Source organism: Somniosus microcephalus, chromosome 23 (genome assembly GCF_052327205.1).
Source record: "Somniosus microcephalus isolate GS21.2 chromosome 23, FLI_Smic_1.0, whole genome shotgun sequence".
In the NCBI taxonomy this organism is placed as follows: Eukaryota; Metazoa; Chordata; class Chondrichthyes; order Squaliformes; family Somniosidae; genus Somniosus; species Somniosus microcephalus.
In genome coordinates, this window is record NC_141009.1 from 40,110,908 (window position 1) to 40,129,718 (window position 18,811).

Sequence of the window (18,811 nt, forward strand, 5' to 3'; positions counted from 1 at the left end):
GTGGGTTGGCCAAACATCGTTGGGGGCGGGACTAAAGCCCGAAAACCATCAGTCTCGCTCCCAACGCGCCCCCATTGATAAAATCCAGCCCAACATTTCAGGTCGATGACCCTTCATCAGAACCCCCAGTTCTGGCGAAGGATCATCGACCTGAAACGTTAACTCTTGTTTCTCTCTCCACAAATGCTGCCTGACCTGCTGAGTATTTCCAGCATTTTCTGTTTTAATTCTGTGCATGTGTATCGATATCTGGTGATTGGGCTAAACTGCAATGACTCACCTCACCACCAACAAAAGAAGGAACTTGCATGACCTCAGGACCAAAGTGCTTCACTGCCAATGACTTTTGAAGCGTAGTCACCAACGTTCCCTCTCGGCCGCACAGCTGTGTGCCCGTCCCATGCAGCCTGGGACCAGCGGGGGCGATTTTGCCAGCCCCGGGGAGGCGGGTGTGGAGGCGGGACTGCTGGGAAAATGGCAGAATTTGGGGGGGGGGTGCCCAACCCGCCACCATGCCATCTTCCCAGGAGGCGGGGCGCCGTCCCACACCGGGTCCCGTCTCCTTGGAGGCGGGAAGGAATTAAAGCCTATTAACAGGTAGTTAACAGGCAGAAAATAGGATTATCCCCTTTTTGCCCTCACAAATGCGGGCTTCCTGAATGCTCCAAAACCCGCCAGCGAGGCGAGGCGAGTACTGGGTCTGCGGGGGTCGGGGGGGGGGGGTGCAAAAGTGTAGTGTGCAGGTAAGTGATGGGTGCAAGAGTGTAGAGGTGAGTGTCTGAGGTAAGTGCAAACTGTTTTTAAACGTGTACTTACCTTTGTTTCTTCCTGCAGGCTTCAGTCGGTTTGTACACGGAGAGTCTCGCACCTCCATGTTGCAGATGAGAGATGGCCGTCGAATTCTCAGTGCAACAAACATCTCATTTCTGTAAAAGAAAGAAGGCTGATGAGGTCTTGTATGCAAGACCTCATCAAACTGCAGAGAATGTCAGTGTTTGACAGCTTCACAGAGCTGTCAAACGATGACAATTCATCTGTCAACATTTTTTGACAGATGAAACGTCATACGTTGATGTGCTTTGCAACTGGCTTTCCCTTAATTGGCCTGCTAAGCCCGCTGGGCGAGCTCAACAAGGTCATTCAAGGGAAAATAACGTGGGTTGGCCACAAATCGATAGAGGTGGGACATCGACCCGACAAGCAGCAGTCCCACCTCCAACGCGCCCCCATTCACAAAATCGCTCCCAGCTTTTCAAATGTGAAATTTCGCACATGCACCTAACTTTGAATGGGCCGAGTTCACATGTAATGACTTCCCCCACCTCCTCCCAGTCAAAGATACCATCAGCATTCACTGAAGAGGCTCGTTAAAGGGACCACACCCCCCCCCCAAACAATTAGGGGGAGCATTGGTAGTCACTATTGTAATTTAGGGAAACATGGCAGCCAATTTGTCCGCAGCAAGGTCCCACAAACAACAGTGAGGTAAATGACTAAATAATCTGTTTTCGTAATGTTGGTTGAGGGAAAAATAGTGGCCAAAGACACAAGGAGAACTTTTCTTTGAAAAGTGCCACGGGATCTTTTACATCCAGCAGGTGGGGCCTCAGTTTAACATCTCATTTGAAAGACGACACCTCTGACAGTGCGCTGCTCCCCCAGTATATTCAGCCTAGGTGACATGCTCAAGTCTCTGAAGTGGAGCTTGCACTCATGTCCTTCTGACTCGGAGGCAGGAACGCTACCGCTGCTGCAAGTCTGACAATAGCCTTTTAATGCTCAAAGTCTAGGTTCATACATGAAAAATGGCATTCGTCCAACGTACCGGAGGGTGCTAGCACCTGCCGAACTGTACTCCAACATGATTCATTGCCTTCAGGAAAGGAGGGGAAAATACTGGAAAAACAAATGTTTGAAAGGAACATGAAAAATAAGGGACCAGCTCTATTAATAAGAGAAGATTCCACAGCAAATTAACAAATGATCCAACCTCAGTTGAGAGGGTTGGGTGAAAGAAAATAATCAGAAATCACGTTAGAAAAAACCAAGTCAAGAGGGGAAAAAAATGGCATGGAATAACTTGAGAAAATAAGAGAGCCGCTTTTTGTCGCCTAATGCAATCCATTATGTTCGCACACAGCACTATTGTGTACAGTTTTGGTCACTGTACTTCGATAAAATATTAAAGGGAGTGGAAAGGGTTCACGAAAAGGTGAAATGGAAAGTAGAATGCCTTAAATGGCAGCTATGGAAGCAAAAATCTGTTGTCATAGTCAGGTAGGGTGGGGGCGGGGGGCGTCAAGAATGTGGAGGGGATCAAGATCCAAAGCAAGAATCTGGGAGGATGGAGAGAAGTTCTGTGAACTAAAGCAGAAAACAAAGGGACATTTCACAAGAAGAGAAATACAAAGTTTCACATCACAGCAGGAGAGGGATGAAAATCATCTGACTGGATCTTGTTCATAGCCATAACCAGTAGCATGAGCCAGGGAGGCTTCTCTCAATCCTACTTCAAACACTCTATCTTCATTCTAAGACTCTCAGTTCAAACATATTTTAACTGTATGGTTTCTGGACCTGAACTCTCAACTTATTTTCCCACACATAGCCCACCAACATGCTAAGTGTCAGTCAGAAAAGATCTGGACTGTGTCACCCAGCACATGAATAGCTTTCCTTGAGAACAGTTATAAATAAGGATGGGACCAGCAGTAGTGAATATTCAGTGACAAACTAACAACATCAAAGTACCTCGAGATGTTTATTTTTCATCCGTCCTCTGAGAAGACGACAAGCTGCATATACTTCACGTTGAAGAAAATTATATTTTATTCAGAACTGTGTGGTCAACAACTGAGAAACTTTAAAAGCAACTTTTAAATCAGAAAGTAAGTGCAACCCTAAATATAAATAATCTACATCAAAATCTTGTAAGCGAGAACATTAATGCATCTTTCTTCACTAAAAGCAATTTATGTGCTGTACATAAGCTCATCTTCAGCACATGAGGATAGAAACATAGAAACGTAGAAGATAGGAGCAGGAGTAGGCCATTCGGCCCCTCGAGCCTGTTCCGCCATTTAATGAGATCATGGTTGATCATCCAAACTCAGTACCCTATCCCTGCTTTCTTCCCATATCCCTTGATCCCTTTAGCCTTAAGAAATATATCTAACTCCTTCTTGAATATATTTAATGAATTGGAGAATGAAAAAGACAGCTTGGTACAGTCCGTTAAAAAATATTTACCCTGCTTTCCACGCAGGATCACAGGAACACGACGAGATGTAGGAGACACCTTTAGGAGGCTCTGCTGTCAGTGAGGAGCTTTGGCCACTGATAGCACGAGTCAGAGATTTGGACTTGCAATCTTTTGACTTGCAGCACCGCTGGGTAATGCTCCCCATGGTCGGTGTGGAGTTGACAAATTACAGCCCCCTGCCCACCACAAAGAACAGACTTTCTATGTGTTTGCTTAGACTGTTGTTGAAAGACATTTACGTGTGTTGACTACTGTAACCTTCCGGTCCACCAGCTTTGCCCTTGTTGACTATCAGCATTTTAATCTATTCCACTGTCGAGGATATTGTTTGCTTACTATCCCCAAATTCACTTTCTAAACTAATTTAATGCACCAATTTTTCCTCCTGCCCCTCTTCCCATCTTAATGCACTGGTTTCTTGCTGGGATACAGGGGGTCATTTTAACCCCCAAAAAAGGGTGGGTTGGGGCCGGGTGGGAAGTTACAATTTTACAAATTTCAAACCCAAACCCAACCTGCCTGGAACCCGCCCACTTCCGGTTTCAATGGAGGTGCGACCGGGGGCGGGCACCCAAGCTGCTCTCAGGGGACGGGTCCCTCATTTAAATATGTTAATGAAGCTGCGTGCCTCAGGAAACCCGGCAGCTGAAGGGAGGTGAGGACTGCTGGATGGAACAGGTACGTGCCTTTCCAGCACTGGGACAGGAGGAGCAGAAGTTACCTTGTTACCCGAAGCTACCTTGTTAACCCCAGCGATCGGACACCATCCCCCTCGCGATCTGATGCCCTCCTGATGTCCTCCCCCCCTACCACCATGTGCTCCATAGGCACTCTGCCTGATCTCTTCAGGCCTCCCATGATCTTCTCCCCATCTTCCCTGATCTCCCCGGGCCGCCCATCGATGTTCCCTCGACCTCTCCGGGCCCCTCCCATTGATGCCCCCCGACCCCTGATCTCTCCAGGCTCCTCCATTGATGTCCCCCCCCCCCGACCCCCCGCCGACTCCCGATTGCTCCTCTCCTCTCTTCAGCTGCGTCCTGGTGCCGCAGGCCTATCCTCCCAATCTGCGGCCAGGAAACGAATTTCAAATTTGGTAATCAGGTCCTGCCATTCAATTCAGCAGAACCAGAGGGAAACCCGTTCTTCCAGGTTTCTTGACCGCTAAACTCACCCACCCTCCCCCCGCTCCCTCCACGCAAATAACAGGCCACAGTTCTGCAGACCCTTTCCAGCACCTCACCTCCATGTCCATTCTTTGAAAGTGACTGCCAGAACGCTGCTCAATCCCAATCCTGGTCGCACCCCAATGTCAATGCAAAGATAGCAGGAATCACTTGATAGAGAATGACGTAAGAAAACTACTAGGCACTTGGTCCAAGCATCAAACAAAGCCCCAATCAACTGTTTTACAACATGGAGGTCCAGCTGTGTCCTTCACTAGTTCCCGCCAAGAGCGTCCTGCGCAAGCTGGGCCCATGCCCTAATATTTATACTCTCCCTGGACAGCGCCACCCGCAGGCCGGTCAGTATTATTTCATAAGTCTTTCTTTCATGAATGACTGATACATGTCAGAGAACCTTCCCTGATTGTTTTCTTGTCTAAGTCCTGGGGCACTGAGGCCAATTATAACACCTTTACAACCCCAGCTGAGAACAGCTAACTCCGCACAGCCCTCAAATTAAACCCAGGATCTTCCCAAGTGCCGTATAGATCTCGTGATCCTATATCTCACTGCTGTGCAGCAGATGGACCAAAAACAAAAATCCTCCCTGCTTAGCCAGCGCCACTTTGGTCTTTTTTAAAAAAAAGAAAAATCTCAGAAATACAGTTCTATGCAGATATTGAAATGGTTACTATGTGGCATTGTCCAACCCTTGCGGATTTACATAGATCTTACGAGGCGGGTTCATTTTTATGGTTCGAGCTGCTAGCAGTGTCATAATTAAACAGCTCCGACTCTGAACATCGTAGCGGATTGCGAATCTCTAGATTTACATCACTTAGCAAACCGAAATATGCAACATAAACAGCAATCAAAAATTGCAAAGCAACATATTCAGAGCCAAGAAGTAAAACGTGCTATTACAGGAATCGGTTCCACTTCTCGCTGGAAGCAATCTTTGCTAACGATTGAAGTGTATGACTGCTGCATGCGTCACCAGTCGGCCTCCGAGCTAGCAGTTACTTGTTGATGCAAATGTGAAAGGGAGTCCAAAAATTCAAAATGGGCCCACCTAACTCTCTGACCCAACATTTGACACAAAATATCAGTGAAAGTGTGCTGTCCATTGAGCAGAATCATTAATGAGCTCCGTTGACTAAGCAAAGTGATTGTCTGTTATAATACAGTAGTTGCTGTCTACTTCCATTTTTGCTGCAGGATACGTCTCTCTCTCCGATATATTTACATACATATACACATACACACGCACCCTTTATCTCTTCTCTCTTTCCCCCCCCTTTTCTTCCATCCCTCCATGAAGTAACCTACCCTGTGCGGCTTACCCTTTGCTCTGCCATTTTTATATTGAACATCTTTCTGGCTGCCAACCTTAGAAAATCTGGCAAGTTTACTGGCTGGGTGGTCCCCATGTGTTGGGAATCAACATCATTAGCACGCCACTAAACCCGACATCGCCATGGTTTCTCGCCTCGTTAGTGCTGCTGATCCTCAATGGGGGTTCCATTGGAAACAAGAGTGGGGAAACGGAGTTTGACGGGCGGCCGAGCCGATTATAGCGCGTTTTACAATATCGTCTAAAGTCAGAATTGCTCCCAGTGTGTGTGTGTGTCTTGTATGGTTGGCATCACCTCCAAATAACCTTGCTGGATTCACCATGATTGGCCACGAGGAAGAACGAGTTCAAGAAACGGGTCAGCCAGCCACTCACAGTGCATAATAAGTGTGTCAGGAGCTGGTGGCATTAATACAGCAAGAAACCAATATAAAAGCGGAAGGTGTTGTGTCTGTGTATAATAAGACACAGACTGCAGGAGAACGGTACAACAGGTGTTTACTCAACGTGGCTCACAGTGGAACTGATCTGTACAGATTACTACTCAGTGCTATATACAGGTGTGGTCACTGCCGGTACTGCAGTATACATGAGCTGTAAAAGATAGTTCCCCCCTTAAAGGTATATACATTACAGAAGGGACAATACCTGATCATGGGAGTGAAAAAGGCAGCATATACCACAGACAAGGCCAGCGCGCTTAAACTGATCCTTTAATTTTGTTTATTTTGGCTAAGCAAAATAACAATGGGATTGTCCCCATCATCCAAAAACTTGCATTTATATAAAGCCTTTAACATAGTAAAACATCCCAAATCGCTTCACAGGAGCATTGTCAGACAAATAAAAATTGATACCAAGCCAAAGAAAGAGACATTAGGACAGGTGACCAAAAGCTTGGTCAAAGAGATAGGTTTGAAGGAGCGTCTTAAAGATAGAGAGGCGGAGAGGGTTAGGGATGGAATTCCAGAGCTCAGGGCCTAGACAACTGAAGGAATGTCCACCAATGGAGGGGCAAAGGAAGTCGGGGATGCACAAGAGGTCAGAATTGGAGGAATGGAGAGTTCTCAGAGGGTTGTAAGGCTGGAGGAGGTTACAGAGATAGGGAAGGGCAAGGCCATGGAGGGATCTGAAAACAAGAATCAGAATTTTATATTGGAGACGTTGATCAACCAGGAGTCAATGTAGGTCAGCAAGGACAGGCGTGATGGACGAACGGGACCTGGTGTAAGTTAGGATACGGGCAACAGAGTTTTGGATGAGCTTAATTTTATGAAGGGTGGAAGATGGGAAGCTGGCCAGGAGAGGGCTGGAATAGTCAATCCCCAAGGCAATTTCCTCCATTTTAAAATGCAGAATACAAACCACTGAACAGCTTACAAATGTTCTACACTGAAACTGTCAATGTTGGTGGAGTCCATCAGTTCCAACATTCACGCCAATTTTCTTTTAAAATTTCCTCCAAAATACAACCCCCTGCATTTAACTGCAGAGGATAATAGTACATTGTTAGTCACTAATAATTTGAAAAATACTCTTGTTGGCAGTTAAACCTGCTCCAGTAAAACAGGTGTGTCACTTTCATGGGAATTTTTGGCGGTTAAAATCCTATCTGGCTAATACAAAAGGCCGAATAGGACGCTTCTGCACGAACACAATGGGAAGAATATTAATGGAGATTAATTTAAAATGCAGAATGTAAATAACGTTGCCAGTTAAAGCAATAGGGGCCTGCCTGAAGCAGCGCTTCCCCTCTCAAATATGTGGCTTGGGTTTGAATCTATGAGAGGGTAGGCCCCTTACAACTAAAGAGGTTAACTTAAGTGAAATAAATTTGGACAGGCTCACTCCAATTCCCATTGGATGCAACTCCAACTACACATAATTTAGTGCAAAAAATTGGCACATAACTGTGCACCTCACGGAGAAGCCAGACTTTACCTCTTAACACTGCTATCAGATCTAAAAATGGAGGGGGGGATGGGGGCTTGCAGGGAATGCCATCTGCAAAAGTCGTCCCTCACTTTGATAAGCGCAAAATTCTGAAAGACAAGAGCTAGTTTCTTTGCAAACGCTACAGATTTTAATTCCTATTGTTTTTATTGCCATAGCAGACTTTCGTGGGGGACAACTATTGCGATGGAAATAACAACAGAGCCTACTGCAGTTATGATGGCGGTGACTGCTGTGCTTCAACCGTCATAACCAAAAAGGTTAGAATCCTTCAGAACTGCTTCGTAAAACGTATTTTCAGCCATGTGTCTACTGCAGTGTACTTATGCGTTGTGCCCTCTGACCCTTTCTCCCAAGTATTTGGACCAAAAAATATTAATGAGTCACCATTGACTATATTTCACAGCATTGCTAAATGTCCTCGTTAAATTTTATAGATACAGGTAAGAAATTGATGGATGCATCATTAGGACAAACTTAAAGTACCTTTAAGCTATTATAAGGATATATAGAAACTTAGAGAGGGGAAAAAAGTCGACCCAAAGGATGTTTTATTTAGCTCCCATGAGATAAGTGAGCCATTAAGTTTTATGAATACTATGGAACTGAAATGCCATAAATTTTTCTGCTCAGGATTTAGAGTTTTTCTTCCGCCTCACCCACACTGCGCACCACCTCCCGCTCCCCCCCACCCCGAGCCCTCCTAAAATTGGACATTGTAGTTGCTCCACAACAAACCTCTCTCATTACTTTTGATCTGAGGCCCTTACAAAATGACGGGAAATTCAGAATTCCAAACCGACAGAAATAATGGAAGCACTATATATGATCAGGTGAAACTCTAAAAGCTCAGAACAAAGTACGAACTTCTTCAGAGGAGGCATTGCTCTGGTAAAGAAAGCATTCTCTGCTGGTTCCACATTATGCAAACGTGGTCAACCTCATGTGCGGCTAGCTTGAGAAACAGTGCACAACGGCACCGAACTGTGGGATGCGATATGAGGTTTTATGATTGGGGGGTGGGGTGGAGGGGGGGAGGGCGCAGGGCATTGTCAAAAATCACATGGCCAAATCAAGGAATTCTTTGGGATTGGATCAAAAATGGCATCTCCAACTATTCCTGTTCCCTCAGGCACAAAATCAAAACTGGGGCAATAAAAAAAGTTTTGACAAAACAAAAGAAAGTATTAGTCCCGATTTTAACCTAAGCAGGCTGGCGGGAACAGGGCGAGCTCGGGACTGAGTCAATGGAGCATAAAATCATGTAAAACGGGCATCCAACCCAAACCCACCCCATTGCCGACAGGTGAGTTAGTTTATAATCAGGTATTTTGTATTTATAGTGCACCTTCTCATTATTTTAGTAATATCGCAAATCCCGTCAGATACAATAAATGGCTTCGTAATGCAAGTGCCTGTTCTTGCATTGGTAAACGGCAGCCATTTTGAGCAGAACCAGATCTTGCAAACATCAATAAGATAACTTGCCAGTTCATCAGTTTTTGATGGCATTGGTTGCCCAAAACACCAACAGAATTTCCTGCTCTTCTTCAAATAGTGCAAGGGGATCTTTCACATCTACGTGATCTGACAAACAGGGCTTCACTTTAATGCCTCACCTGAAGGAGAAGACCTGTTAATGCATCTCTCCCACAGTGCTGCACTGGAGTGTCAGTCTCAAGTCCTGCAGTGGGGCTTAAACTGCAATCCTCTCAGTTACTCACTGAGAATGCTACCACTGAGTCAAGCTAACGCTTAGTAATAAGTATTGTGGAATTTACCATACTTAATACACTATTCAAAAAAGCAAAATGCAGTTTAGGGTATATCTTAAGAGAATCTATTGTTTACTTGTAGAATAACATGTAAGGAAATGATTCTCTTATTTAAAACATAATTGGATAAAGAATCCGCTTTAAACAAGTTACACATTTAGCAGCTTAGAAGAAGCCTCAATTAATTTAGCAAGAAAGGTCAGTAAGGATTCTTCCCTGTGGAAGAACAGGAAATAGAAAAAAAATGGGATCAACAGGAGCCAGATGTGCACAAATCATCCCCCTTTTTAATCCTTCCTGCACTCAGTGAATGCCTGATCAATTAACGGCTTGCATTCCGTCCCAGCATAGGCCTGTTATGGGGATAGGGAGGGATTCAGCAGAGTCTCTACATCATCTCAACTTGGCATACTCTGGGATAGAGCTGCGTGATGTTCTACTTCGATTAATCTTCCTTTCCGCGTCAGCTGTGGCTCAGCGGGTAGCGCACTCGCCTCTCAGGAAAAAGGTTGTGGGTTCAAGTCCCACTCCAGGGACTTGAGCACATAAAGCTAGGCTGACACTCCAGTGCAGTGCTGAGGGAGTGCTGCACTGTCGGAAGTGTCATCTTTCGGATGAGACGTTAAACCGAGGCCCCGTCTGCTCTCTCAGGTGGATGTAAAAGACCCCATGGCACTATTTCGAAGGGCAGGGGAGATATCCCCGGTGTCCTGGCTAATATTTATCCCTCAACCAACATAACAAAAACAGTTTACCTGGTCATTATCACATTGGTGTTTGTGGGATCTTGCTGTGTACAAATTGGCTGCCGCTTTCCCCACATTACAACAGTAACTACACTCCAAAAAGTACTACATTGGCTGTAAAGCGCTTTGAGACGTCCTGTGGCCACAAAAGGCGCTATATAAATGCAAGTCTTTCTTTTAAAAAAAAATAATGATCAGGTGTAGCGGTTTCAACCCAGAAGGAGTTTTGGAAAAATAAAAAGAGGACTGCCTCAGGCCAATAAATTAGAAAGAAATGATTTTGGCTTCGCACCGACATTGAATTTGTGTAATGTAAATCAGGTGATAGTAATGGTCCCTTTAAGCTGCACAGCCGCCCAGCGCTCCAGGGGTCCCGTGCAGCCGGTGAACAGGCTTTTAAATTGGAAAAAAACGCGCATGCGTGGACTTTTCAATGGGCCGCGCAGCCCGTTAAAGGGACCGCGCGGCCCCCAAAAAATGACAGGGAACATTAGTGATAACCCCAAACTGAAGCTGAAGTGAGGCAGAATGAGACTCCCTCCTCCAGAGACTCTCACTCGACTGTGCTGCCGTATCAGGTCAAGCCCTGACTCAGAATTTAGGCTGCATTTACACTCCTACTGCAGCGCTGCTATGAAGTGAAACTGTTTTCCACCAATGCTACACTTGCAATATAAATGCAACCTACGCTTTCGCCAAAAGCCCCCAAAAACGAGCAAAGTCTTGTTAAGTGTATGTTAAGTGTAGCAAAATACCTTTTCGATTTCGCCACACTGAGCACACAAAGGAAGTCTTCCGGAGGATGGTGGGGAAGAGAGTGAAGCACTTTAAAGTATTTCTAAGTGCGTGCACGTCTGTGTGCCAGTCGTTGTGGCGAACCGATCACAAATAACACATCATTTCTGTGATAAGGATGACACCTGTCTGCTTTTGGTTAGACAGTCCAGTTTTCCAGTAGGCTGTCTGTAAACGTCGAAGCTGTAAACCAAAGGTTAAGTGTCTGTATTTTAAACAAAGGTCAATTTTTTTTCCAATTTACTCCTGATGTAAAAGCATAATTATTGAGGTTGTTAAGGTTTTCAATGAACGTTCATCAGCAACAAAGCAAATCTCAGAACTCGCACCCTAATCCCACCCCATTCCTCGATCCTATCTCAGCATCTGTCTAGCTTCATCTCAGCAAACGGTGACAACCCCATTTGTAAAAGATAAACATCAAACAAACAAACGGCAATGAAAAATATGCACCTCACGTCCTATGGATCAAATTAAACCAAAGTCCTGTCTGCCTCTCTGGTGATGCTGAAGCTTGCCTGGCACTGTTCTAAGAAAAGTAGAGTTTCTCCCAGCGTCCTGGTCAATACTGCTCCATCAACCAACACCACCAAAAAAAAAATTACATTCATCTCTTTGCTGTTTGTGGGATCTTGCTGAGTGTAGAATAGGTGTTGCGCTTACACATATTTAGTTACTGCATTTTGAAGTAATTAATTATACATGAAAGGGCTTTGGGCTGCTTGTGGAAGACCTGATAAGTCAATATACAAGTGCAAGTCATTCTTTCTGTGATGACGCTTGTACAGTCCCCACCGCTTATAGCGGGCGCGTTCGTGCGAACGCGATGGCCGGTATAACGTGGCAGTGCCATATAACGAGAATGTTGTCATCGCTCATTGGCACCGCAGCTCCCTGAACGAACCTCCTTCCCGCCAGACGCTCGACCCGACCAAGAACCGCGCGCTACGCGGAGCCAACCTCCCCCTGGCCGTGGTCATCAGGACACTGGAGAAGCAGGGAGCGGGACCTGTCCTTCACAAACAAGCCATTACCAGGTAGAGCATCTCAGCAAGTTCCAGAGAGGAGGGAAAAAACACACAAATCTTAATTCCATCACCGAACAACCAGTTAAACAACCCAGGCGTCTAATTATTTTTCTCAAAAAACCTGCATCAGTTTTTCATGTGTACTTCCCTCATACAATATCAAAGGGATGATTCTGGAAAAGGGTCAACTGAACATTAACGAGGTGCTATTTACTTATGCTTGTTCTTGCTTTCTATGCACCTTAACGAGGTGCAAACTAGTGAGGAAGCACAGCTGTTTCTGCCCGAAATAAATGGAACTTAAGACCCTGTAGCCGGCAACTTTGAAATTGATGTTAATACAAATGGCTGATGGTTAGCGATTTTCGGCCAATATAAGCGACTGCCCATTTTAAACGTGGTGTTTTTTAAGTGGCTGGGTTTGTAATAGTATGAAATTTTAGGACGCTTTGGAAACCGAGGGGGCTTACATGTTCTTCACGTAGCTCTGCCAATTTTGTTTGTCTGTTTATGGATCCCGGTCATTTGCTTTGGAGAGAAAAAAAGTCAAGCGAAAATCTTGTTAGTACTTTTTCGAAACCCGAGATTAATTGTTGTGAATATTCAAAACCATCTGGCATGAATTGTAGTTCTTTAGAAAAAAAAAGAAACGAGTATTCTTGCTTTCAGCATTTTTCATGGGTAAACACTGTCCTACTGACTTCCCCTAAAAGACTCCCTTATGTCTTTCGGAGTGTCAGCTCTGACTGGCTGTTTATAAACGCCCCTTGAATTACAGGAGTGGAGCACAGCTGTAGCCCATTGGAGCAGTATGCTCTTGAACACATGTTTACGCAGTTATCAGAGCTGAATGCACACTGCATGCATTACGTTCACTGTGCTGCAGCCCAGAAGCATACGAGGGAACAGAAGATGAATACTAAAGAAGGGTTTTTATCACTATAGTAACATGCTAATGTTCTGAGCAGGAGAAGACTATTGTTTCATCCAGCCTACCTTTCAAAACCACCATACGTCATCTTGGAACGAATAAACTTGCGCCTTTTTCCGAATAGGAATTAATCCATGCTTTTTAAAAAAAAAAGTTGTCCTGATTTTCTGTTCACAGTGAACTGTTTCATAGATCTATCATTCCAAAAAATATTGCTTATGTTTCCTATGGTCTTTTGACACCCTTAACTTTAAACTGCGTCCCTCAGTCCTCAAATCCATCACCAGACAGAAATTTTTTCCTGGATCTAAATTTTCCATGACCATTAAAAGCTTAAAAACCTCGATCATAAAGACATAGAAACATAGAAGATAGGAGCAGGAGTAGGCCATTCGGCCCCTCGAGCCTGCTCCGCCATTCAATGAGATCATGGCTGATCATCCAAATTCAGTCCCCCTCATCCTCTTCTAGAGAGAGAGATCAGTGCCAGGGTGGACAATCTTTCCTTATAACTTGACCATCTCACTTCATCCAGTCAGCCTCATAGGTTTCTTCTGGACCTCCTGCATCTCTCCTATACTAGGAACAAAAACTGAACACGGTACTCCAGATGTGGAGTGACTAAGGACGGCTAGAACTTCAACATCACCTCCTTAGAATTATAAACCACATCCTAACATTTTATTTGATTTCTTTCACACCTGTGAACAGCAAACTGACAGTTTTAAAGGCTTCTCCACCAAAGCACCCAGCTTACTTTAATGCTCGGTTACCTCAAGCACCTTGACATTTAACGTGTAATCTTCTACCTAACGCATGACATTACCCTTATCTGTGTTGAACTTCATCTACCACCTCCCTTCCCTTGGGCCGAATCTCTTCAGATCCCTTGGGACTATTGCAAGCTAACATCTTCAACCAGTTTGGTGTCGTCTACAAACTTAAGACACCTTGGACAATATTCTGTTGGCTTAAAAAGATGACCTGCATTTATATAGCGCCTTTCACAACCACCGGACATCCCAAAGCACTTTACAGCCAATGAAGTGTGTTTTGTACTTAAGTGTAGTCACTGTTGTAATGTAGGAAACGCAGCAGCCAATTTGCGCACAGCAAGCTCCCACAAACAGCAATGTGATAATGACCTGCTTTAGATGTTGACTGAGGGATAAATATTGGCGAGGACACGGGGGTAACTCCCCTGCTCCTCTCTGATATAGTGCCAGAGGATCTTTTATGTCCACCTGAGAGAGCAGACGGGGCCTTGGTTTAACATCTCATCTGAAAGACGGCACCTCCAACAGTGCAGCATTCCCTCAGTACTGCACTGGAATGTCAGCCTAGATTTTTGTGCTCGACTCTCTGGAACGGGACTATGAACCCACAACCTTCTGATTCAGAGGCGAGAGTGCTACAAACTGAGCCACGGCTAAGTCAATGCTAAATAACCTACCTCTGGGGGACACCACTGGCAACTCAGACACCTTCCCACACACCACCATTTTTTGTTATGTACTTTTCAGCCACACATCAAACCAGCCGAATACTTTTGACATTTGTTCCATGGCCATGCACCTTGTGAATCAGCCTGAGGGATGGTGTTGAATGCCTTCCTGAAATCCAGATAGATAATGCCTCACCTTTATCCACCAGATCTGTAAAGTTCTCAAAGTAAATAGGTCAGATGTGACCTGCCTCTATTCAACTCATGCTAGTTATCTCCAATCAGCTCCCATCCTTCCATATAATCCTTTATTCTATCCTTAATCAAAGGCTCAAACACTTTCACACAATTAAAGTACCGCTCACAATACTTTTTTGAAACAAGAACTTTAGGCATGGGATAAGAAAAGCATAAATCAGAGGCATTGAGGACATATAAAGAAATGATCTCCAGCCTTATGTCCACCCCCCCTCTTCTGACAATGGATTACTGCTTGTTCCATGCCCTCTCCACTTTACTAGCAGAGGATGTTCTTTAAGCCATTATGACACTCTCACAAAACCACTTTCTCTTACTATCCCTCTCCTTTCCTTCAAAAGCCCCTTAAAGGCATTTCTCTTCAAGCAGTCTCCTGCTTGACATCATCCTTTCACCCCTGTTCAACTCTATAGGATGGGAGCAGGAGCGGTGCTATAAAAATGCAAGTTGTCTTAATATAGTGGGTATTGTTATTGTTACAGAATTTTTTATGCCCACCTAAACAGGCAAACGAGTGGAGCACTCGCTCCGTGCAAGCAGAGCCAATTGATTATTTATTGCAGCAATAGTTTTTACAGTTGCTTAAATGAAAGCTGATTAGAACTAAAAAAAACATTAGAGCAGGGTGAATAGGTTTGTCACGTTCTTATTGATTTCAATGTGTGAGCGGACAGACGCACAGCTACAGATACAGTAACTGACAACCAAAATTCATCAGGGGTCACATGTCTGTCAGTGAATACCCCCTCACTGTGTGCACAGGGATCAAAGTCTGACAAAAAGTAGCCATTTTTGTTTTATTTATCAAACATTGAACATATTATTTTAATCTTCTGTGGAAGATTTACGATTGCAGCCACATGACTATTTATGGACTGTGCTAGAAAATGTCCCAAGCTCCAAGCAGTGAAAGAAATTTATAATGCCGAGTGATACAAATGTTGAAAAAAGTCAATTGGAGCGGAAAAGTCGAGGGTCTCTACAGAACATTTGACAATATCAAAGGTTCTGACTTCCATCCAGGCGTACAGGATCTGTCTGCTTTTCACGCTTCAATGGTAGCTCTTATTAATCAACCGGTAGAGACAGTAAAAGGAAAAGACCCCAGCCTCTCCCTGTAAAACCTGCTTCAGCTTTCTTCAAAGGTCCCTTTCACAGTTTAGGGGATGGGGTAAACCTAGTCAAACCAATTCATTTTAATGGCACCATTTTATGTCCTAAGCATCCTCCTATTATATAATTGTGAAATACCTCTTCAGCTCTGTATCAATTAAGTTCAATTTATGTCATGGCGTAGCAAGTTCAGCATTACAGGTACAAGTCCCTCAACTAATCATAACAAAAGCATGTTTAACATCCTTAACTCTACACAATAAGCCCAACATATGCTGTTCTTGACACTTTTAGCATTGACATGACCCAGCGTGGCCTTGTTATTAGGCTTATTGCTAGTTCTATTGACACATGAGCAACAAGTAGCCCTCAGCTTTGGGCTAATCCACTAATCCCTTCTAATTTACTATGCAGTATTTATACAACTTTTTTCTTCTTGTGTAACGTCCTTCCAATACACAGCCTTGGCCTTTTCTTCTATCTAAGAGGCTTCCTCTTTTAACCTCCTTATGTTGCAAGAGCCCAATCAGCCAGCATTTTTTTGTTCATCTTTGAGCATTAACATGCCCTCGCAATAACTTTATAAAATGTTGCATCATCACACTTTAGCAAAGTTAAAGTGAATTTCTCTCATCAGTTACTGGTGTCCTTTCTCCACACTGTTGAACGCTAATGTGCCACCTCAATATCCTCTTTATTACAAAGTAACATGGGACAATGAAGTGGGTCTCCTCAGGAGTTGCGGAGGTCTGATTGGGAATGAGTGTCTATCCCCGAGAATATTCCGTTGGGATTAAGGGAGCTGACGTCTGTGAAGTGGACACTGGAAACCAGTCTCTGTATCGTGCAGCATAGTACAGCAGCGCTCCCAAAATGCAGCCCAAGAGCAGGGGCAGCCCACACAGATCATTCTCCCAAAGCAGGATCCCAAAATAAACGCAAAAGTGAAAAGCACCTCGAGTGCGAGAGAAAGAACCAACAAATAAGAAAAAGGACATGGGGGGTCTCAACTCTGCTCAGGAGCAATGCTTCCCGTAAGCTGCCTGTTCCCTGTGCGTCTCTTTCTTTTAATGCGCGGTCCCTTTAAATTTCTGCGCATGGGCGGTATTTACAATGGAAAAGCCGGTGAGCGGCCTGCGCGGGTCCTTGGTCATTACTATGCGGCTGTGCGGCTTCAAAGGAAAAATTGCTCAGGAGTATACGTACCTACCTCTACTCTGCAACATTGTATTTACATTTCAAAAACTATTCAATTTCTACAGAGGCAGGAAGCTTTTGGTTAATAATAATAAAACTTTCTTGGGCCCACTTCACTCTACAAGAGAGAAGGCTACATGGAGAAGTGCCTCCTCTTCCTGATGCTGGAAGGGTCTGGAAATGTAGAAATCTGGGAATATTGATGGAATGCTGCCTCTATGCACAGGCTTCATTTGAATTAATTTATTTTAATGAATGGCTTACAAACGTGCCTCTTAAAGGAGGAGATATGAGTACTGTTTGCATCAAGTGCCTATCTCTCAAAATGTTCACAGGGCAAATGCAGATCCATGGGATAGATTGACGATAAAGCATTTCAGATTCCCCGTATTTACCCCTGGAATTTCCTGCTGCTGTAAAGCACAACTGTCACCACATTGGGGAAATATTGGCTTCCCTCAATTCTTTAGCAGTCAGCCAAGGTGATCCACAATCTCTGTCCATTATCCACCACGTTGTCCATTAAGGAGGGCTGTGGTGGGGGAGGGGGGGGTGGGGGGAGGGAATTTATACAATAAGTTGTTGCTTTTTGATGTTAGTGACTTTTTTAAATTGGGTAATCTAGGTGAAGAGCCGAGGCCAAATGTGCAGGACACCACCAAGGTTGAAAAGAAGATAAGGTAAATCAAGAAGTGGTGATCAGTTGATACCAAACTTGGAGTTTGTAAGAGGAAGGAAAGAGAGGTGCAAGTCAGGAGTTCTACAGTTTTGAGGTCCTAGAAAAGAATGGGTTAGGAACATAAGAACAGGAGTCGGCCATGTCGCCCCTCAAGCCTGTTCCGCCATTCAATGAGATCATGGCTGCTCTGTGACCTAAATCCATACACCCGCCTTTGTCCGTATCCCTTAATACCTTTGGTCAATTTCGGATTTAGAATTAACAATTGACCTAGCATTAATTGCTGTTTGTGGAAGAGTGTTCCAAACTTTTACCACCCTTTGTGTGTAGAAGTGTTACCCAAATTTACTCCTGAAAGGCCTGGCTCAAATTTTTAGACTATGTCTCCAAGCCCTAGACACCCAAACTAGCGGAAATAGTTTCTCTCTATCTATCCGATCAGTTCCCTTTAATATCTTGAAAACTTTGATCAAATCACACCTTAACCTTCTAAATTCCAGGGAATACAACCCTAGTTTGTGTAATCTTTCCTCGTAATTTAACCCTTGAAGTCCGGGTATCATTCAAGTAAATCTACACTGCACTCCCTCCAAGGCCAATATAGCCTTCCCGAAGTGTGGTGCCCAGAACTGCTCACAGTACCCTAGGTGTGGTCTAACCAGGACTTTGTATAGCAATAGCATAACTTCTACCCTGCCCCCCCTTGTATTCTAGTCCTCTCAATATAAAGGCGAGCATTCCATTAGCAATTTTGATTAATTTTTGTACCTGTCCGTGACATTTTAATGGTCTATGTACATGGACCCCCAAGTCTCTTTGGACCTCCGCTGTTTCTAGCTTTTCACCATTTAGAAAGTACTTTGTTCTACCCTTTTTAGGTCCAAAGTGGATGACCTCACATTTGCCTACATTAAAATCCATTCGCTTAATCTATTAATAGCTCTTTGTAATTCTATGCTTCCATCTACAATGCCAACAATGCCGCCTATCTTTGTGTTAGAGTTGGAGACTGTGTGTTGCAGCTTTGTTTCAACACAGTGATGGAAGAATATGTCAGAAAATAGGTTTGCAACTTCAAAAATGCAAGAGGGGAAAATTCAGAGAAGCATAAAC

At 44.3% G+C, this 18,811-nt stretch overlaps 1 protein-coding gene across 1 annotated transcript in view; it reads left to right on the top strand.

The window, feature by feature from the left end:
• pappaa (pregnancy-associated plasma protein A, pappalysin 1a) overlaps window positions 1-18,811 on the top strand; it is a 281,514-nt gene that overhangs the window by 207,991 nt on the left and 54,712 nt on the right. The window contains exon 21 of the mRNA XM_085965833.1: window positions 7,891-7,992. Coding sequence (XP_085821959.1) covers window positions 7,891-7,992 — 102 coding nt within the window. The remainder of the gene's footprint in view (window positions 1-7,890; window positions 7,993-18,811) is intronic.